This window comes from Fomitiporia mediterranea (genome assembly GCF_000271605.1).
Source record: "Fomitiporia mediterranea MF3/22 unplaced genomic scaffold FOMMEscaffold_5, whole genome shotgun sequence".
Lineage (NCBI taxonomy): Eukaryota > Fungi > Basidiomycota > Agaricomycetes > Hymenochaetales > Hymenochaetaceae > Fomitiporia > Fomitiporia mediterranea.
Window position 1 is genome coordinate 3,491,643 of NW_006760390.1, and position 19,883 is coordinate 3,511,525.

The 19,883-nt window shown below is 42.7% G+C and overlaps 8 protein-coding genes across 8 annotated transcripts; 3 read left to right on the top strand and 5 right to left on the bottom strand.

Annotated features, from left to right (window-relative positions):
* Positions 1-3,250: 3,250 nt before the first annotated feature.
* On the bottom strand, positions 3,251-6,256 carry FOMMEDRAFT_146445 (Rgp1-domain-containing protein; the record flags this gene model as incomplete). The annotated part of the gene is made up of 5 exons (XM_007266099.1): positions 3,251-4,166; positions 4,227-4,360; positions 4,416-4,973; positions 5,029-5,853; positions 5,899-6,256. 5 exons carry the CDS (start codon positions 6,254-6,256, stop codon positions 3,363-3,365), a joined length of 2,679 nt encoding a protein of 892 aa, XP_007266161.1. The 3' UTR covers positions 3,251-3,362.
* A 557-nt stretch (positions 6,257-6,813) lies between these two features.
* FOMMEDRAFT_155716 (uncharacterized protein) lies at positions 6,814-7,707 on the bottom strand (the record flags this gene model as incomplete). The annotated part of the gene is made up of 3 exons (XM_007266100.1): positions 6,814-7,052; positions 7,118-7,360; positions 7,419-7,707. The coding sequence occupies 3 exons, from the start codon at positions 7,705-7,707 to the stop codon at positions 6,814-6,816; spliced, it is 771 nt and encodes a 256-aa protein (XP_007266162.1).
* Positions 7,708-8,146: 439 nt separating this feature from the next.
* On the bottom strand, positions 8,147-9,282 carry FOMMEDRAFT_122410 (transport protein particle component). Its single transcript, XM_007266101.1, has 5 exons — positions 8,795-9,282; positions 8,628-8,745; positions 8,475-8,567; positions 8,317-8,410; positions 8,147-8,256 (listed from the first exon to the last, which is right to left on the bottom strand). The coding sequence occupies exons 1-5, from the start codon at positions 9,250-9,252 to the stop codon at positions 8,225-8,227; spliced, it is 795 nt and encodes a 264-aa protein (XP_007266163.1). The 5' UTR covers positions 9,253-9,282; the 3' UTR covers positions 8,147-8,224.
* An 88-nt stretch (positions 9,283-9,370) lies between these two features.
* On the bottom strand, positions 9,371-11,893 carry FOMMEDRAFT_146447 (glutamyl-tRNA synthetase; the record flags this gene model as incomplete). The annotated part of the gene is made up of 15 exons (XM_007266102.1): positions 9,371-9,595; positions 9,662-9,810; positions 9,863-9,980; positions 10,034-10,079; positions 10,130-10,302; positions 10,362-10,508; positions 10,561-10,710; positions 10,767-10,946; positions 10,998-11,168; positions 11,238-11,285; positions 11,340-11,377; positions 11,436-11,508; positions 11,568-11,715; positions 11,780-11,804; positions 11,887-11,893. The coding sequence occupies 15 exons, from the start codon at positions 11,891-11,893 to the stop codon at positions 9,473-9,475; spliced, it is 1,596 nt and encodes a 531-aa protein (XP_007266164.1). The 3' UTR covers positions 9,371-9,472.
* An 812-nt stretch (positions 11,894-12,705) lies between these two features.
* Positions 12,706-15,467, top strand: FOMMEDRAFT_122416 (FAD/NAD-binding domain-containing protein). Its single transcript, XM_007266103.1, has 13 exons — positions 12,706-13,525; positions 13,592-13,616; positions 13,682-13,721; positions 13,781-13,996; positions 14,049-14,145; positions 14,198-14,236; positions 14,291-14,362; positions 14,422-14,542; positions 14,595-14,701; positions 14,770-14,908; positions 14,967-15,112; positions 15,176-15,220; positions 15,276-15,467. Exons 1-13 carry the CDS (start codon positions 12,799-12,801, stop codon positions 15,323-15,325), a joined length of 1,824 nt encoding a protein of 607 aa, XP_007266165.1. The 5' UTR covers positions 12,706-12,798; the 3' UTR covers positions 15,326-15,467.
* Positions 15,468-15,872: 405 nt separating this feature from the next.
* Positions 15,873-16,256, top strand: FOMMEDRAFT_81824 (RING/U-box; the record flags this gene model as incomplete). Its single annotated transcript, XM_007266104.1, has 2 exons — positions 15,873-16,056; positions 16,114-16,256. The coding sequence occupies 2 exons, from the start codon at positions 15,873-15,875 to the stop codon at positions 16,254-16,256; spliced, it is 327 nt and encodes a 108-aa protein (XP_007266166.1).
* Positions 16,257-16,885: 629 nt separating this feature from the next.
* On the bottom strand, positions 16,886-17,053 carry FOMMEDRAFT_133808 (uncharacterized protein; the record flags this gene model as incomplete). The annotated part of the gene is made up of 1 exon (XM_007266105.1): positions 16,886-17,053. The coding sequence occupies one exon, from the start codon at positions 17,051-17,053 to the stop codon at positions 16,886-16,888; it is 168 nt and encodes a 55-aa protein (XP_007266167.1).
* A 205-nt stretch (positions 17,054-17,258) lies between these two features.
* Positions 17,259-18,416, top strand: FOMMEDRAFT_107364 (uncharacterized protein). Its single transcript, XM_007266106.1, has 5 exons — positions 17,259-17,288; positions 17,355-17,606; positions 17,672-17,770; positions 17,826-17,935; positions 17,993-18,416. The coding sequence occupies exons 2-5, from the start codon at positions 17,420-17,422 to the stop codon at positions 18,401-18,403; spliced, it is 807 nt and encodes a 268-aa protein (XP_007266168.1). The 5' UTR covers positions 17,259-17,288; positions 17,355-17,419; the 3' UTR covers positions 18,404-18,416.
* The last annotated feature ends 1,467 nt before the right edge of the window (positions 18,417-19,883 follow it).

Consider the following 19,883-nt stretch of genomic DNA (forward strand, 5'->3'; position numbering starts at 1 on the left):
CATCCTACAGATTAAGCATCTAATCAAACTATTAAGTATACAGTCTTAAGTTCTTAATTAATACTTGAAAGAGAGTATTAGATTGTACTCTAAATTAGGAAATCCTTAATTGTCTTATATAGAGTTACTACACTTAGAATGTCTCAGACTATTAGACTTTACTATATAGTATATAAGGCAGACACTTGCTTAATGTCTTAATAAGAGAGAGTTTGAGAGTACTCCTACTATACTTGTTAAAACATATAAACATTAAATAAGTAATCTGTTAGACTATTTGTAACAGACTTTGTAAGTACTATTATTTTATTTAATTATATATAAAGTATACATATTTACAATATAATAAGGTAAAATTATAGAATTAGACTCAATTCTTGTAAGCTAGACACAGTATAATAAGCTTATTATTAAAACTTACAAAGTTAAGCTTATTAAGTTAGATTTTAAGATTAATAGTATGTTAGAAATAAATTTGAATATAATACTAAAGAACCTTACTAATAGAACATGTTATTAGTAATGTCTTACATTACTCAAGGTTTAAGAGCTTAACAACTAGTTAGTTAAAAGAGTAAGGAGGACACACTTAAACAGAGGTTAAAAAAGGGTACTATATAAGTATTCTATTAGTACTTTATACTATACTAAAAAGAAGCTAGTAACTTACTTATAATACTACTTAAACATTATAGTCTTATCAAGTAGTAACAATAGTATTAGTAGTAATAGTAACTCTAATAGTAGTAATAAGAGTACTAACAATAGTAATAAATGAATATATATGTTCTTTTTTATATAGTCTTATCTAATACTTACATTGTTCAATTTCTTATTCTTAGAGAGTATTGTGTTCATTTGCTTATATAATCCTTAAGTTGTATTAGAGTATTAGTAGTTTACTACTGACTTGTAGAATTACTATATTATATAAATAGAAAGACTTATTTCTTAATATTTAACCTTTAATTTTATTTGTGTAAAATCAAATTTATTAATAGTTTAAACCTGTACCTTAATCTACACACAGAGTTGTACACTTTAAGGAATACTACAGAACTTTATAATCAGATCAGATGTTAATAACTAACACACTTCTGTAATAAACTAGTTACTATTAGTATTAATTTTGTATTTGAAATTATTAGAACTTTTAATATTAAGTAATTAGAAATACAAAACTTATAGATTCTGTATGTCCAGTCACTTGATTATGTAATGCACAATATGACCTGTTAACATACAACTTATTTATGTCTGACTCTTATATTTTCTAAAACTTATCTTCTACAGAAAGTATACTATAAAGTATATAACTATTTAAGTCTAAAAATGTTTGTAAGTTAAACCTTAAAACAATAAGAATGTGACTTATAATTGTTTTACATTATTCATACAGACCTATGCTTATGTAATGTAAATGTCCATGTCAGATTGTTAATTGACTTACTTAAGTAAGGTAAGGAAAGTATAAACTTAACATAGTATGTTACATCAGTCACAGCACAGCCACTTCCCCATTAGGAAGGACCCTGATGGCAAAAATCGAGCAGTAGACATTGACATTTTTTTAGCACTTGTAAATACAAAAAAAATATAGATTATAGTTTTACAACTTAGTCAGAATACTAGTTAGAAGGATTCTATAACTATAGTATTTCTTATTTGTCTATTAAGCCTGTACTCCTGTCAACCCCTTTCTATATACATTTATAAACTGAGCAGACTAGTTACAATACTTACAAAACATATAATAAAATCAATTTTGTAAGAAAGAAAGATTTAAAGTACTTACTTTTGAAAGAAATTAAGAGGAATAGAATTAAGGTATGTTTGAACATGCTTTTCCATTTGAGCTTTAGTAGTAGGGCAGGCATCATCTGGTAGTTGAATTTAGTATAACTCTAGTACTGTCTGTCAATTTATCAGGCTCAATTAGGACAACAGTCTTTACATCCTCTCTAAAACTTAGAGTGTTAAACTCTTCCTCATTGTCAGTCTATAAAATTTGGCTTAAACTTGTAGCCTATTTCTTAGTAAGCTATATTGTTTATTACTCAGCCTTAAGTATATCTTACAGGTTTATTACTTCTCAGATTCTGTATTCTGACTTTATCCCTTCCCTTTTGCTAGAGCATTTATAGGCAGAATAAAGGAAAATGGGTCTAAATAACTGATATTTACTGATCAAATGTACATTACTCATCAGGCACGTGTTCTATATAAGGAAATAATTATATAATAGATATTTAACTGAAGTGGCAAAAATCTTTAGGAAAAAATTCAAAATTTCACCAAATTGTATTTCTGTACATTTAGTACTAAAAAAAAAGTTTTTTTTTTAGAAATAACTTACTCAAATCTCAATATTTTAAAAAATCAAAAACATACTTTTGTAAGTTAGATTAAGCTGAATATATCTATACAGCTCAAATTTGCATTTTTAGGATACTGAGTGTTGTATTTTGCCATCATTGTTTGTATCCAAATTGGGTTAGTCTGTTGTATTACACTATGTTGAGTTTATACTTTCCTTACCTTACTAATACACAATTATCTAAGATTGTATTATTATTATATAAAGGACAAAGTAATGTATTAATTATTAAAATTAAAATTATCTGTCTGTAATTCTTTATATTAGTCAGATTACCTTATGTCTAATACTATTCTATATACAGACCTTATTCTCTTCAGCTTACTTCATCTGTTATACTTACTCTATTCTACTCTCTGCTAAAATATTATAAAATATAATAATGAATAAAATGTAAATGTGTGTGTAATTCACATTGTGTAGATTGACTAAGATTGAGTAAGCTAACATATATGAGGTAAGCCAAATATTATAAACTAATAATACAAAAATAAAATCAAGTATTATATAAGGCTAATATATAGTAAACTGAAGGTAATTATGTTAAGCTGTTATAGTGTAATAAGTTTTATAGTCTATTCTATCTTTGTTTATATAATAATTCTACACATTATTTGATCTATTAGGCCACATTATATTAAACCTCTCATATCTCTTACATAATGTTATTAAATAAGTATAGTATTAAGTACAGTTAGGGAAACACCTCTGTCAGTTGTACATCTTTTCTAGTCTAAGAGCTTAACTCTATATACATAAACAAATTTGAGGAGTAAAGTCCTACTTACAAACACTAATAGACTATAAGTACCCTTCTTACCTTGCACGTGTATTGTACTGATCCAGTGATCTTAAGCATAAGTGTATGTTAGGCTCAAATAATTATTACACATTACATACCTTTGATACAAGGCTCTGAACTTGTATCATCTAAGCAATTGACAAAGGGTAAACAAAGCTTTCGAAGGCATATTCACCCTCTCAATTACACGTCAAACACGACTTCCATCGGTTTGAAGGCAGTGTTTCCTGGCCAGACGCGAATCGGGACCTCACACTCGACAGTCTCAGCACGTAGTTCACTCCACCCTTCGTCTCCTCCACCGAGATCAATATCGACGTCCATGCCCTCTCGTATAACCCTTGTCTCATCAAATGCACTTCTGCTGGCACTGTGTACGCCACTCAACACAGGCGCATCATCCAAATCAGAGTCATCCGGTTCCTCGTCACCGTCATGGTACTCTCGTTCACCAGGAGTAAGCAAACCAGACAGGAAATACGACGCCCAACCGCGTTGCTGCTGTTGCTGTTGCTGCTTTTGTTGGGCCTTCATTGTCGTGGATAATGCCTCCCGCTGTTGCGCTCGACGAGCAGCTCGAGCGTCGATGTTTTGCAGTGGTGCAATCCCTCGGGTTGGTCGCCAGGCCGTTCCCCATTCACCATGTGGTCCGTCACACAGAAGACCCTTCATACGTACACCGACCACTCCCTTCTTCGCATGAGGACTAGTAACACACACAAGTAAGCACAGACGAACAGTCCAGGCCAGCCCGCCTGGGCGGCCGTCGCCTGTACGCTCCTCTTTCGTGGAGAACGGTGGAGCACAGGTATATTGGAAGGCCGGTGCTGCGTCGGACGGTATGTCTAGCGAAAACGACGTGCGCAAGGTGGATAGCGTAAGCGAAGTATGGAATTCAGCATGTAGTTTGCGTAATTTCTTCGCTCCATGGGCAGATGGGTCCAACGAAGATGGGAGCGTCTCATGAGCTTCAAGCATGGCCGACAACTAGATAAGATAAATTTCATGATTAAGTATAAAAATAGATTTTTCATTGGCTAATCGGACCTTGAGTACACGCGCACGGGAAGAAATTTCGTTCAGTTCCACGATTCCAACAATTGTCTCACCAAGCCGATAGGCGGACTTCGTAAAAGTCAGAACAGCCACCTTTAGCCCGTCTTTATTCACATCGTACGAAACTGGTGCAAAAAAAGTAATTAGACCATGACTAGAAGACTGACGAAATTGGATAACCTTTGCGCATGTTCCGTGTCAAAATTTCCACCGCTTCGCGGCATCCGGTCAGCTCTCCGTCTCCATGGCCGCGGACGCCATGTTGACCATTAATCATTGGAGATAGGGCCTTAGTCTCTGCAGGTTCACCTACTATGTCAATATCATGGCCCGATACCGAATCCAGTAGATTCAAAGCATAGTTACGCAGTGTCGCGACATGATCAACACCAGCACCAGGCAAATTCGGAGCCTCGTGCGGGCTGCTCATCGTAGAACGTCGCACTGGTATGTCCGCATCCCCACTCTCAGAAACATGTCCGGCCCATTCCTTTCCTGGAGGGTGCGAGATCGGCCAAAGGAGATCATACGGTCTCTGTATACCAGATACGTCTACATGGCTGTAAATTCGTACAGGGACGCGCATAACCTGGCTTGTACTGCTCCTGCTATTCGATGAAGACGAGTAGGGACCCGGATTTGCACGGCAGACGCCGACAGTGAGATGGTATGAAAACTTCACACCGCGTCCACGGTAGGTAGGTGGGAGAGTTTCAGGAAGCGGAAGAGAATATGTATCTGAAAATGAATCGTCAAAGATATTACACGGGAAAGTTCCTGGAACGAGACCGACACGTTCGACTCTGCCCCGGTGCAAGCACTAGATCGACAGCCAGCATCACTGGCTGCACCTCAAATGTTGGAAGCGGCGTTTCGGGAGTAACTTCCTCGAAGCTGTCCGTTCCAGACCTTGAACTAATTGATGCGGGTGATGACACGCTCGGAGAAATAAGGGAAGCAATCAGCGATGGAGACCGCGCTTTGTGGCTGGGAATCCACGGCTGGTGAGACGACGTTGGTGGGGAGAGCAGAGACATGAGCCCTGTGGAAAGGGACGCAGCCCGGGCGTGCCCATTTGACCGATTATGTCGCGATGACGGTTCCCCCGGTCTGCCGTCGAGAGAGGATGATATATCCATGCGTCCACCACCGAACGCTTGCTTCCTCTGTAGCGCATATCTCACGGCGTTCAGTGCTTGCGTTCGCGTGAGACTCTCTCCTTGACTGGAGTCGGTGCAAAGCATTACCGTGCCAGAAAGTTGAGCATAGGCATAGAGCAATAACTCAGCTCCAGACTGTACAAATGTAGATGAGAAAGCGGTGTGTGGTGGTTGGTGCTCCGCCGTAATCCGAGGAGGAGCACCGAGGCCGAGCCCCAGATTGGGTGGACGACGTCGTGGCGGGTATTGATGCGTATCCGCGTTGTTCTCGGAGATTGTATCTAATGAAAGCGAAAATGCCGAAGTCGATGCGGAACCAGGTGGGGCAGGTGAAGACAACTCCTTCAGCTGAAGTTGGGTTTCTAATGTTGCATCCTGGACAGACTGTTTCCGCGCATGAGGGTGATTCGCGGGGAGTGATGCGTTTCGTAAGGGCGACGTGCCAGAAGATGATAACGCTGCGGCGAGATCACGAGAGGACAGTGTCGCAGACAGCGACTTACCTCGCCATTGTTCCGAGGAGCGAGAAATGGTCCCCGTACTGCTACTGTCTTCGGAAGAACCAGAACCTATAAGGCCTTTGCGCTCGTGTTTCGTCCTTGTTTTATTTGCCTCTCGTGTAGAAGTTAGAATTGGAGGAACGGCTGTCCTAGGCGTGACAGGGGAGGTAGGAGGACGTGCCAGGGGGGCAGAGCTGATAGAATGTACGGCACGCTTGTGGGAATGGGAAGTCGCCCGCTTCACTGGAGAGTTGGGGCTCCGTACATTTGTAAAGGTAACGGACACCGAGAAGGACTCGCCAGCAAAGAAAGCAGATTGGGCCGGGACGACGGCGACCCGGATACCAGAGTTGACGTCCATGATACAGAGCCTTGGAGTGCCTATGCTCCGGAATGTATATGGTCCCAGACAGAAGGTACGTTTATACGAGCACCTGTCTAGCAGTGACGAAGTACGAAGTCGTTAACTTTCCAGAATGACAGCGTAAGACAGTCCCCAGCTCCTAGCTCCTGAGTTTGAAGTGCAAAGGCGATACAAGGCTGGTGCCTACAGTGTGAGATGGAGCAACGCAAGGGTTGAGAAACTTAGCAGATCATGAGAAAAAGTAGAGCATGATGGTGTGGACCATTCACCATTGGTGTCCCGAGAGGAAGGAGCATCACGTTATCGTCTGAGTCTCGTGACCGGAGATAATCACTCCGTCCATTATACAAGTTACAAGTATATGGCTATCGAACAATGAACTACATATATATATATATATATATATAATTTACTTATTTGCTTGAATATGTCCATTTCCATCAATACATAATCAACATGTCCAACCCAGTAGGCACAAGCAACACTCCATTAATTTATTCATACAAAGCACTCGTGTCATAATATGTCAAACTTGATGAAGTCTTCTTATCTCATCAACGGATCCGCATATGCGACCGGTGGTGAGGGCGTGCGTGAGTTGCAGGTTTGTGTTTCAAAGTCGAGAAACGTCTGAAGACTTCCGCTTGGACTCTACTGGTAATTGGGTTCCGATAGTCTTCTGGGCCTTTCCATTGGAGGTCCAATTCCCAAAGGCCTTCTTCTGCTATGAAGTCGGCCCAGAGATCGTCGAATGATTTATTCTGCCAGCAAACTTCCGCATCAATTTTAAACTCTGATAGAGGATGCAAGAATATCAGACAAATGAGAACTCGCTTAATACAGTCAGGAAGTACCTACGATAGAGCCTCCAGCACTCTCGGTCATCCCTACTTTGGAATAATGCAAGTAGATATTCCCCAGAGATCATGAGATCTTCGTGCGACATAGTCAGTTTAGTAGCATTGTCACGAAGAGAGTGGTGATAATGGAGTGGTGATAATGGTGATAACGCACTGTACGCTCTAGCTCGAAAGTTTTTGGGGATCTCTTGGTACATCCACTTCTTAGCATCCTCAGGCCACGCTGCTTCTTTCACATGTTCTGGAAAGGCACGTCAGAACACAGCTCCCCTCCAATCACGCGTCAAGAAATAACAGACCGAACGACTTAAGTTGTTCCCATTGCTTCGTAAACTCACCCGGAAACAATAGAGCCATGAGTTCAATAACTTCATCATCTGGACCATAAGGCGTAAGTGGGTCCCGTCCCGACCAAGATGGTCCATCGTCCGGTCGGGGAGTGATAAAAACTCGGCTTTGATTTTTCCCTCTAACTTCTTCTAAAGACGGTCTCTTGCTGGACCGATCTGTTGGAGCTCGTAGATGCGTCGGTCTTAAGTCCGCGTGTTTAGTATGTCTAAGCGTATGCCTTTCTCCACTTTCAAACATGATTGCTTTGACCTTGAGAGATCACTTGTGGGCAGGTAAGGTATACTCCAACAGCACTAAAAGCAGAATCGGTTTGCTTTATGTATCTGTGACAATTGATCGTCTCCAAAATGCAAAGCGTTTGTGGCGCCGGGTCAATTACCAAGCGGTACTACTGCTCGTGGCAGGCTTTGGGATACCCAGCGTGTGTAACCTAACCAAATGCAGTAACTATTCCTAGATAACGGCGATGGGAATCGTATTCTGGTTCACACGCCAATGTGTGTAGTGAGATGTATGTGTCAGTACAGTGGGGTCTCTATATTGGGCGATAAAGCCCACCTTCGTCTGCGCCGAAACGTCGTTAGCGCAACATTGCGAATCCTGTGAGGGCCACCATTGCAAGAAAACAAAATTAGATACCTTATGAAACTACACACGATAAGGTTTAAAACCAGTGCTCGAATTCGATTTCACGTATGACAGTACAGGCAGTTCAACAATATACCGCATCGAGAATAGATATTCCATGACATAGCTAACTCCGTGGTAGCTTGATCTGGAAAGTACCTGGCATGCCGTGACTGAGTATCAATTCAAGTCAAACAGCAAAGAAGTTGATACTCTTACAAGCAGGAATATGTTGGATTTCTGGGACGACTGTTGCGTGGTATCCCATTCGTGCAAGTGCGCCCCGGATTATGCCGACAGGCAATGCGACATACTGGTAAATTGATCGTGATCAGGCATGGTCGTGGCGGCTAGCATAAATTTGCCTGTAAACGTACAATCTTCGCACGTCGGATCGCATCTGCGGTCCCTTCGTAAGAAGAAATACGTGAAATGGGCTTGAATTGATTGTCTTGAAGGACATATACACCCTGTTGGGTTGCGTTTAGGCACACTCTCCGAAATGAAAGCACAGTATTACCGAGACGTACTCGATGATTTGTTCGCAGATTATCGACTTGCTTATCCCAGCACGTTGACCACACGTCTTTACATATGAACTTTATGGCATCAAGCGTGTCCCCGAATCGCGGGCGCTCACGACACAACCTGCAGCAAGATTACCCTTCAGTACTTCTTTGAGAAAGCATACACATACCGCTCCGCGACGTTTCCACCCACATGCACGCCAATAGCTTCTAGCCGCAGGCGAAGGCTTTCTTCATCTTCCTCAGCCTCGGACATGCTGGTATCAAGCCCGTAACACTGTCCCGCCAGCGAGCTCACACGCGTTCGTGTACTACCTACAGACTCACGCCCATCCTTTTTCAACCGCTCTTTCTCCTTCAAAGTCACGCTCTTCTCGGGCGGGGCTGGCGCAGGACCAAGCCCGGCATCCAGCAGTTCACGCTCAACGCGTTTGACGCGCTCCGTAGCAACACTCGCCGACGCTCGCAGAGCATGCACCATTTCAATGACCAGGTAGTCAAGCGCCGCTGCATCCGCAAGACGTACGGGCGGATCAGCCAATAGAGACAATGACGGGGTGACAAGCGAGCTTGAAGATGCAGCTGTTGACGTGTAAGCCGGGCTTTGGAGAGAACTGCGCAGAGCCATGGTGAGTACTGGTTACTGGTCCTGGTCCTGGTCCAAGTGTCGCGTCGATGAGATGCGTCAATCATTGATTAAGTCAGATATTATAGTAATATTTATACATAGAAAGATATGTGCTTTGATCAACAAGCTACGCATTTTTCATATATTTCTTCCAGTAGAGCAAGTGCGCCATTATCAAAATAATTGTCTCATTATAGATAGATACTGATAATGGGATGCGTTAATTCGTCTGTGCCTCCCTCAAAGTTTTCTCCGCTTCAGTCCACTGAAGCGCATTTGATAATCTGCGTAATGTTTCATCCCTGCCGAGTAAAAACATGACAGTAATCAAAGGGAGACCCGACTGACGGAAGCAGGTGAAGAAAACTATTAGCAGTCGTGCTCGGCCGAGTCTCAGCTAGATTCGTACCTTTCGTCCCGTCAATGCTCGGCGCAACAGGACGAGCTCATCACGTTGGTCTCGCATATCTTCGATCTTTCGAATTGCCGCCTCATCCCAAGGAACTTGAGCGGATTGCGTTTCTTCAATGGCATCGATGTACTTATTCAATACCGCGCCTGCGTTCGAGCCATTTAGCCGCTTGGATTTATAGGACGGTAGACAACCTACCGTAGCGATTGACGTCTAATGCATTGTCAAACTCCGCGTCCTTTGTAGACGATGGCCCTCTGTAATAGAAAAGAAACTCTAAGAGCTGTGGCAAATCGTTTAACGTCCTCAAGCGGTTCTTCACTGGTTGTCAGAATATGATTATTCCAGGCTTTGAATAATTAGACGTACCTTGGCTAATTTCAGAATGTTTTTGAAATCCAGCTGCTCGATGATTCTACAGGAAAAATCAATTTCCATGACTCTCATGTTGCAAATTTCGCGAACCGTTTCTGCTCTGGAGCTCGGAATCTCTTCGCAACAAGGCTTCGCGCTCTGTCTGCTAATCCATCGACTTCCGCTTTATTCTCAATGGCACGTTGGATGTGTTTAGCATTCAATAATTGGAGTTTATGAGGGTCCAGGATGCTCCGTCGAGGTGTCAATACAGAGAGGTCAAACTATGAGAAGGCAATTTAACATGGATATAATTGGATGGTAAGGAAGGTCTGAAGCGCACCCTTTCTATCAAGTCATGCATGGTAAATAGTTCTGTACTGGCTGGAGCTGCTTTTCTGGAATGATCGCTCGCATGCTCTCCATGGTCAATACCCCAACCAGCTAGTGCAAGCCAGTTCAGAACAGCGGGTGCCATCCATCCTTGTTCCTATAGGGCGTAATTAGTTAAGGGTTTTGATAGGTCTCACCGAGTAACGCACCATATAATCTAACACACTAACATCTCCTTTCCGTTTCGACATCTTTGAGCCATCGGGATTCAGCAGAAGAGGAAGATGTGCAAATTCTGGAGGAGTAAATCCTAGACAAGCGTAGAGATCGAGATGCAGCGGGAGGGAAGGGAGCCATTCCTGGGGAGAACGTTAATTATCAGAATTCTAGACAGAGTGACAAACGAAATATTTACCTCTCCTCGGAGAACATGTGTGACGCCCATTTCGTGGTCATCAACAACGGATGCAAGGTGGTAAGTCGGAAATCCGTCAGACTTATACAGGATTGGGTCCGTGGGCAGGGAGTTATGAGCATCTCTGAGAGAGCCGAAAATAATATCCACAGGCGGCAAACGAGTCGGAGGCGTCTCATCCTAAGCAACAATCAGACTCGTCGACATCCTTGTCAGGAGGGTTGTACGTACATTCAATCGTATCACGAATTTCCCTCCGGCCCGCTTCCTACGGGTGACTTCCTCCTCCGAAAGGTGTAAGCACGTCTTGTCGTAGGTCGCATTTGATCCCCGTCTTGCCAAAGTTTCTTTCACATTGCCCAAGTGTGCAGGAGAGCAGAAGCAGTGATAGGCGTGGCCGCTCTATTTCCTCGCACAAAGTGTCATTCTCTGTCTCTGTAGTGTTATTGCTTACTAAAAAATAAGGTCTACCTCAACGAGTTTGTTCGCATGATAATGGTAGAGGTCGAGACGCTCTGACTAGACATTGACTCATCAAAGACATTCCATATTCAGAATACTCAGATTTCTCACCTGGAAATACGTAGCATGCGGACCGCCAACCCCAGGACCTGGATGATAATGAACACCCTGGTAACTGTGAACCGTGATGACTGAACGTTCGCTAACCATAGTCATACTCTAGCCCAGCCCATTCTAGCGACTTCCGAATGTTGTCAACCGCACCATGAACAAAGCGATACTAGAAACGGTGAGATAGTCTAATATCGTTTCCTGATGGAAGTAAACTGATATGCTCACAGCGTCGGTGTCCTCAATGCGAAGGATCCATTTCCCTCCGTATTTCTTCGCGAATAGGTGGTTGTACAGAGCTGTCCTGAGGCCACCAAGGTGCAGTGAGCCTGTCGGAGATGGTGCAAACCGGAGAATAGAACCGGCTCTTTGTGTACTGTTAGATTAGATATCAGCGAATCAACCCGTACCCTAAGCTTTCTTCCACTCTCCGGTCCTACCTTAACTCTCGGACTTGCGGGTAGCCTAAGATGTTGATCGGCCCGATTTCACGTTTTGTCCATCTGACCTCAGAAGTGGGCCGGCAAAAATTAGTCAGTTTTCTCACGATCCATGAATCTATCCTGACTCGGAGCTGAGTCCAGAGCTGACTTTGTCATTATATATTGGTCAGTGGGAAACTGGGAAGCTAAGGTTGGGAAAACATAAACTCAACCAACCTGTCACATCAGTTACAGCACAGCCACATACTCCTTTTGGAAGGACCCTACAGCAAAAATTTCTAGGTCAGAAAAAATTGACTTTGTTTTATTAGCTCTAGCAAGTTCAAAACTTATTCAGATACAATTATTAATGTCTAAAGTTAGTTTTTAAACAGTTATATAGTGTTTGTTCAACTTTCTAAGTGTTTGGAAAAAATTACTTTAAAAAATGCTGACAAATGTATTATTATTATTAATATTACATAACTTTTGGTATTATATAAGCGGCAAAAATCTGGGTCGAAAAATTTCAAGTAGTGCTCAAACTCATAGAAATGCAATTTTAGACCATTTTAACAAAAAAAGTTTTCTTAGGAAATAAAAAATTTTGTACTTTATATTTTTGAAAAATAAAAACATACATTTGTAGCTACAGATGTCCTCTACAATTCTATGTTGCCCAAATATTCATTTGAGGTTATTTGAGGAAGTTATTTCGTCCATCATTGTATGGCCCAAAAGAGGCTAGTACTGCTGCGTCACAGTTGGTTGAGTTTATTTTCCCAACCTTACGAGCGGATGTTCGGCACGTGACAGGCCTGTAACATTCTTGTCTCTAGGACCCTCTCCATATTGGTAGACCAGAAAGGCGTAATGCCTATACCCAAGCCACCTATCAAGGCTGAATACACTAGATGTTCTCTCGAGATACCACATGACTCCCATGACGCTTCTTTAGCCAATGCATTATAAACTGATACGTTCCCCAGCAGAGAATCTAAGACTTACCCTCTTCTCTTCCACGGGCGCTTTTGATAATGGCGGGAGACGCAGCTCTGACACACGCACAACGTTCTCTGCCCACTCTAGACAGGCTGAATGCCAAAGTGTCAGGGACTGTCGATACAAAGGGAATTGCCTCCAGATGGTTCCTCGATTTCGCAAAGCATGTGGAGGACAAGAATATCGCAGCCATCACAGACTTATTGGTCGACTTCGCTTTCTGGCGCGACATGCTTGCGCTCACCTGGGACTTTCGATCATTTGAGGGAACACAGCTTATCAAACAATTCTTGCAAGATGTCCTCGTCACATCTGGGCTTGGCAATCTCCAGCTGAAGGAGGATTCAATCGCACTTCAGCAACCGTATCATGATATCTTGTGGATCACCGCTATATTCACGTTTGAAACCAAGGTTGGGCGCGGGTCGGGTGTGTTTCGTCTCGTCCCTACTGCCAGTGGCGAATGGAAGGCGTATATCGTCTATACAAACCTAGAGGAGCTGAAGGACTTCCCCGAACGTATCGGTACACGCCGCAACTTCATTCCCAATCATGGGATGTGGCCGGAGCAGCGACGTCGAGAAATCAACTTTGAGGATACAGAACCGGCCGTCGTCATCATTGGTGGAGGTCAAAGCGGTCTTGAAGTCGCGGCGCGTCTCAAGCTTCTCGATGTCCCCACGCTTATTGTTGAGAGGCAGGCCAGAGTTGGAGATCAGTGGCGAGGTAGATATGAAGCATTATGTCTACATGATCCTGTTTGTGAGTTGTACCATTCACTGAAACCACTCATTCCTTGACACTGATATTTCAATTTTTACGTTCTAGGGTATGACCATATGCCATACATTCCGTGCGTCGTTTCTCTGTCTTCTTCGTGTCCCTTTTCTCGACTGAGTGGCATCTACATTTTATTAGTTTCCCTCTGTCCTGGCCTGTCTGGTCCCCAGCTCCGAAAGTAAGTTATGCGGGCTGATCTCGTTCTTATCAGATCTCATAATCATAATGGTTGAAAAGCTTGCAGATTGGCTGGAGTTCTACGCAAATTCGATGGAATTAAATGTTTGGACGAGCTCGACAATTGAGAATATCCAACAGAATCCTTCTGGGAAGGGCTGGACCGTGTCCGTTAAGCGCGCAGATGGCTCGATTCGTGTCTTCAACCCTCGACATATCGTCTTTGCACACGGCTTCGGTGGCGGTGTAGCAAACCTTCCGAAATTCCCTGGAATGGTCAGTTAAATAGTGTTTCATAAGGTTAGTACTGAATCTGACGTGGTGATAGGATGAATTCGAAGGAAGGATTGTTCATTCGTCGAAATTCAAGTCTGCCCGTGATAATATTGGGAAGAAGGTCGTGGTAATTGGTGCCTGTACCTCGGGTAAAAAGAGAAGTAGTATGTTACCTGCTGTTTCCTGAAATCTGCCTTTTAGGACACGATATCGCCCATGATCACTATACCCACGGTGTTGGTACGTCCGAGGGTACTTCAGTATTATCAGCCCTCTAAAGGTCTTTTTTTATAGATGTAACTTTATATCAGAGGAGCTCCACGTATATAATGTCAAACAAGGAAGGCATGCCGAGACTGATGAAAGGTTCGTTCCTTGTACTCGAGACTCTGTAGCTAATTCACTTATCAGTTATTTTACATTAGACTTTTACTGGGAGGGATGCCCTCCGACAGACGTTGCTGACCTTCTCTACCATTCACAACCTAACCATCTCTTACGCATGATCCATATGCGTGTGACAAAAGACATTGCCGATGCTGATAGGTGTGGACTTGTTTTGTCAGACCATTATTGCGTCACTGATGTTTAATCGTAGGGAGCTCTTGGAAGGGCTAGAGAAGCGTGGATTCAGAATAAACTTTGGAGACGACGGTTCCGGCTTCCTCATGAAAGCATGGGAACGCGGCGGAGGGTATTACCTCGGTACGTAGCACCATTTTTACCCATTAGTGCTTATAAAAGATCTCAACGAGTGCACCGTCATCTACCAGACGTTGGAGCGAGCCAACTAATTGTCGATGGAAAGATTAAGCTGAAGAATGATAGTCAGATCTCACGCTTCTCAAAGCACTCCATTGAGTTTGAGGACGGAAGCGAACTTCCTGCTGACGTGGTTATATTCGCGACCGGGTGAGTGTACCTGACAATACCTGTCCTATGAAGAGAATGTTAATTACACCACCACTAGTTATGGTGACCCAAAGCAGCTTGTCGGCGAACTTGTCGGTAAGGACGTCGCGGATAGGGTGAATCAAGTGTGGGGTTTAAATAACGAGGGTGAGATCAATTCGGCGTGGCGCTGGAGTGGTGTACAGGGCTTGTATTTCATGATGGGTATATATGCATTCCTTTGTAAATCATACATAAAACTGAAACTACGACTCGACTGGGTAATAGGTAATCTCGCACTTTGTAGATTCCATTCTAGACATCTCGCGCTCTGTAAGTTAACTCTCTTTCTCTGGACTAGCACTATCGAGCTGATGAAAATGAGTAGACATCAAAGCTCAGGAGGCTGGCCTAAATGTGGAGCGGTACACCAAATAAGGAAGCCGGGTATGAAAGAAACGATCTGCCTGAGAGCACGCTGTCCCATTTTCAAAAATACACCCTGTAGAAATTTTGTATTAGGAAAGGAACTCACAATTGTCTGGATTTGTATTATTTGTTATATGCGAAGCTTCACGATGTACAGGAGACAAAAAAAAACGCTTGACTCTAAACCACCAATTGATGCTGGTCCCTAAAGCACCCATTGGTTATAAGCAAATACACTGTAATATGAAACTCGAAGCAGGTGCCATGCCCGAAGCAACACTCTTTTACAAATTTGTGGTGAGCTTTCTCAAGGCACAATAAGTGATGGTATCAGAAAGTACTAGCTTTCCTTCTCCCATAATTTATCCGTCTTTGGCTTGACCATTACAATAGCAGAGTAGTTCAAGTATACTCGACGTACGGCAGATGACAAGGTACGTGTGACCATGATCATGTGCACATCCCCACGACACGTCACACTGGACACTGCTGTCACTTTGCATGAACACAATTGGAACCACCATCACCTAAGAGACAGTACGGATAAATCACCAGCATGAAAGTGCACGTCAAGAGATGGCATGCGATAGCACAATGGAGATGGGACACAGGATCGCGAGATGTCGATGGTGCAGACGGCGATACCGAGGATGGTGAAGGTGACGTTTGTGGTATCTGCCGTGTACCATACGAGGGTTGCTGTCCTGCCTGCAAGATGCCTGGAGACGACTGTCCGCTTAGTGAGCTGCAGGCAACTGATATTCATTGCTAATTATTGATGAATATGAATGACATAGTTTGGGGAGAGTGCACACATGTCTTTCATATGCATTGTCTTCTCAAGTGGATTGGCACGGCGGCATCAAAGCAGCAGTGTCCGATGGATCGACGGCCATGGGGTACAGCCATACCTCACACACCCCATATTCATTTCTACTGATTGACTTGGTCACAGTGACTGCTGAAAGAAAAGTTGGTCAACCGCCTGAGCCTGCTTCACAGTAATGTAATAATTCTATTGCTGTCCCTGGAGTTGAATAACGCATCTGCCGTAGACACGTGAGGGGCGATATTCGGATGGTCTCCCTTTCCTCCGAGCCCCGATGGGCTGGATAAAAGTACGTGGGCATTGTGTAGGAATAGGAAACTCGCTCACTAGTAAGCCAGAAGGTAAATACTTTGTCATTCGAGATATCGGGAATATCTAATAGCCTGAGGACCGTCTCCGTGAAGCACCCGAGCAGACCGGGATAGCAAATTTCGAATCTGTCGAGGACCTGCTGCGATGTGGACACACTATGAACCCGTTGTATGCCTGCGCCAGCATAATTTCCGATGCTTGGCATTGAACCCTCTTGCGAAGGACGGATATGAGCAAATCCACGTGGATCGACGAGTATGACTTGCGGCACTTATATCGATGCAAGACGCCCAGTACCTGGCTTTTCTTCTTTTCTTTGGCAATTTAATTCGACGGGAGGATAATTCGTCAACGCCGATGCTCTAACTCTCCTGTTCGTCCGTGGGTGTCGTGTTGGAGCAGAAGATGGTGCAGCCGGCTTACAAACATCAATGTTCAGTCATGAACGAGTGTTCGAAGACACCATTATTTCGATAATCAAGAGGGGAGTAGGTTCTGTCTATGTACTCGTTCTCCCGCAAATGCTTCATTCTTTGTGAGGATACGTATACAACGGCCGCAAACGTGATAATAAGAGGTTCAACGAAACGCGTCATCTAGTTTCCTGCGAAGCACTGACACGAAACATGCAAGATGTGGTACTTTCTTTTCGTGGTAGGGGACTTGAACTCTACACTGTCCTTGTCCCTTCCGCATTCCTAATGCCTCCCCGTACTGCCCCTGTTAATTCTGATATATTATTCAGTGCTTCAGAGAATGCCTTATTTGCGTACAGTATATCACATGCTGAAAACCACTTCGAATTATGTAATAGGTCTGTGTGAAGTCGAGATAAGTATTTTGCGCTCAACGATTAGCCGATCGGACCTGCCGTTCTATGTTCACCTGTCTCCACACACAGGACTCCACTGACAGGATCCGCTTCTTTCTTCCGTGCTTATCCTCCAAACCTGTCGCGATAAATGGGTCGATTTTTCGATTCTTGTCCACCAAACTTGCTCGAATGGATCCAAAACCAGCACATATTTTGGGTAGCAACTGCACCTCTATCCCCTAATGGGCACGTTAACGTCTCTCCCAAAGGAGCGTTTGATTGCTTCCATGTTATTGGTCCGAACAAAGTCTGGTATGAAGACTTGACTGGAAGTGGTGAGCTACGAAGCGACGAAACTATGCTCCGTATAGCATCTCTGAATGTTTCCTTCTCGGTTCAGGCAGTGAAACCATAGCCCATTTGCGTGAGAATAAGCGTATTACGGTCATGTTCTGTGCCTTCGATGGACCGCCTCGTATCGTAAGGCTTTTCGGAACAGGTGAATCCCTTCTCTAAAGTAGTAGAAGGCTAGGCTTGATAAGATCTATGTTCAGGCACAGTTCACGAGTTTGGAACTCCAGAGTATGAAGTACTCGTTCCACGGCAGAAACGAAAGCCCGGCTCACGGTCTGCGATAGTTGTAGATGTCCATAAAGTTGGATCAGTACGCCGGGTTGGCTTGCTGAATAAACTTCTCAACTAATGAAACTTCTCTTCATAGTCCTGTGGTTACTCCATTCCTTTCTTTGATTTCAAAAAGGAACGAACGCTTCTGCTCGAACGCATGTCAAAACGAGAAGCTGGAGCAGTTTACACAACACTGGATCCGGCGACTGACAAAGGTCTGCGAGAATATTGGTCGGCAAATAATGTCAAGAGTATCGATGGCCTCCCAAGTTTGATAAGTGCACCAAATGCAGAAAATACGCCTTCGAACAGCTGGGCATTGGAGGATGAGAATGAAAGAAGCAATAAAAAGGTTTTAACGTATCAGAGACAGGAGCACGTAACCGGCTTCAGAAATAGCAATATTTCCAACAAGGCCTTAGTACACCAGCTGGTAGCAGCTTTTGCATCTGGTGTCTTCACAACGCTTTTGCTCGTCAGGATATCTCGTTTGATTACGTGGTAGCCTGCTAGTAATCTGACTTTGCTTAACAAACATCTGTTTTTTGATGTTCGCTTGTTTCTAAAGTGTATAGATATTCTGAAGATTTTTCTCGGGTTCACAAGGCAGTTAAAGTCTTTATTGTTTGTTCTTTCTTGTGCAGTTTGTATTGATTTAGAGATTCACCAACAGTAATATCGGCCATACTTCACAGTCACAAGGCTGATGCAATGCGGTTTCAGATGAGGCAGAAATACATCTCTAATTATAGACATTGCAATGGATATTAGGGGCAACAAAGAACTATGGGCCGGACGAAAGTAGTAAGAGCCTTGAATGACTTAATGGGAGAACAAGCAAGTGTATATATCTACTGATAAATACTAGCTAAAGAAACATTACATAGCACCCAGTATGAGTTGGGAGCTTATCAGAAGCAGCCGTCCTCATTGCCCAGTCGTGTACATTCGGTGTCGCATTCTTTCCTTGCCAAGAAGTTTAATATTCTCGAGGAATACATGATCGTCTTATGAAAGCAGTGTGAGGCATCCCTCCATTTTTATTAACACAGTTTCTCACACCGAAGGGTGTATCAACTCTAGATATGAAATATCAAGAGCAAGAAGTGTGCAGACAACGGAAAACTAGAAGCATCCGTTCTTCTGACATATTACAACAGATCATGTAAGTTCTACACAAATTTGACGTCTGGTATCAAAATTGATACAATATAACTTAACTGTGTGCGCCTTTCGGGGCTTACGATGATTTTCAAAGCTAATACTCCTATTTATTACTGTCATTTTCATAAATATTGTCACACGCGCGATTTGTGATTTTCGTCACACTAAGTACACTCAAATACAAAATCTATCATAACTCAACTAATACTTAACCAAATTACATGATCTAAGTTGTAAAAATAATACTTTTAAAGTGTCTTTCATATTACAGAAAACATAAAGTAAAATGAGCAAAATTTGAGTAAGATACAACACAATATGTGAGTTTTCCCTATATTTCATGTATATGAGTTTTCCTGGCCCTAAAACTGATTGTACAATACTATAAACTGGTCTAAATGAAGAATATAACTTTATTGTTAATTTAAATATTGAATCCTAACTAGGATACAGAATACACATATAAGTATAATACATATTTAAGTTTGCTAAAATTGAGCATTTTCCCCCAACCTCTCTACACTCAGGGAAAGTTCTTCTGAGTATTATTCATGTTTGTAAATTCATTCCAAATAAATTAGACTAGTTTCAAACAGTTTTAATAGACTTAGTATGGATTTCTAGTCCAAATGAAGTAGAAAGTCATTATTCTATATACTACTTTGATAGTACTTCTCTGACTTATATAATGTTACTATAACTTATAAAAGTACTTATATTTAATATGTTTTGTTTATAATAAATTTACAAACATGAATAATACTCAGAAGAACTTTCCCTGAGTGTAGAGAGGTTAAGGGAAAATGCTCAATTTTAGCAAT

Excerpts from the sequence above, each read along its gene's own strand:
- FOMMEDRAFT_107364 (XM_007266106.1), top strand. The coding sequence starts at position 17,420 with ATGGGTCGATTTTTCGATTCTTGTCCACCAAACTTGCTCGAATGGATC. Across the intron at positions 17,607-17,671 it reads TGAAGACTTGACTGGAAGTG|GCAGTGAAACCATAGCCCAT; the intron begins GTGAGCTACGAA and ends TTCTCGGTTCAG. Across the intron at positions 17,771-17,825 it reads CGTAAGGCTTTTCGGAACAG|GCACAGTTCACGAGTTTGGA; the intron begins GTGAATCCCTTC and ends ATCTATGTTCAG.
- FOMMEDRAFT_122410 (XM_007266101.1), bottom strand. The coding sequence starts at position 9,252 with ATGGCTCTGCGCAGTTCTCTCCAAAGCCCGGCTTACACGTCAACAGCT. Across the intron at positions 8,746-8,794 it reads GGTGGAAACGTCGCGGAGCG|GTTGTGTCGTGAGCGCCCGC; the intron begins GTATGTGTATGC and ends ATCTTGCTGCAG. Across the intron at positions 8,568-8,627 it reads ATCTGCGAACAAATCATCGA|GGTGTATATGTCCTTCAAGA; the intron begins GTACGTCTCGGT and ends GCAACCCAACAG.
- FOMMEDRAFT_122416 (XM_007266103.1), top strand. The coding sequence starts at position 12,799 with ATGGCGGGAGACGCAGCTCTGACACACGCACAACGTTCTCTGCCCACT. Across the intron at positions 13,722-13,780 it reads TCTGGTCCCCAGCTCCGAAA|CTTGCAGATTGGCTGGAGTT; the intron begins GTAAGTTATGCG and ends ATGGTTGAAAAG. Across the intron at positions 14,909-14,966 it reads GTGGTTATATTCGCGACCGG|TTATGGTGACCCAAAGCAGC; the intron begins GTGAGTGTACCT and ends CACCACCACTAG.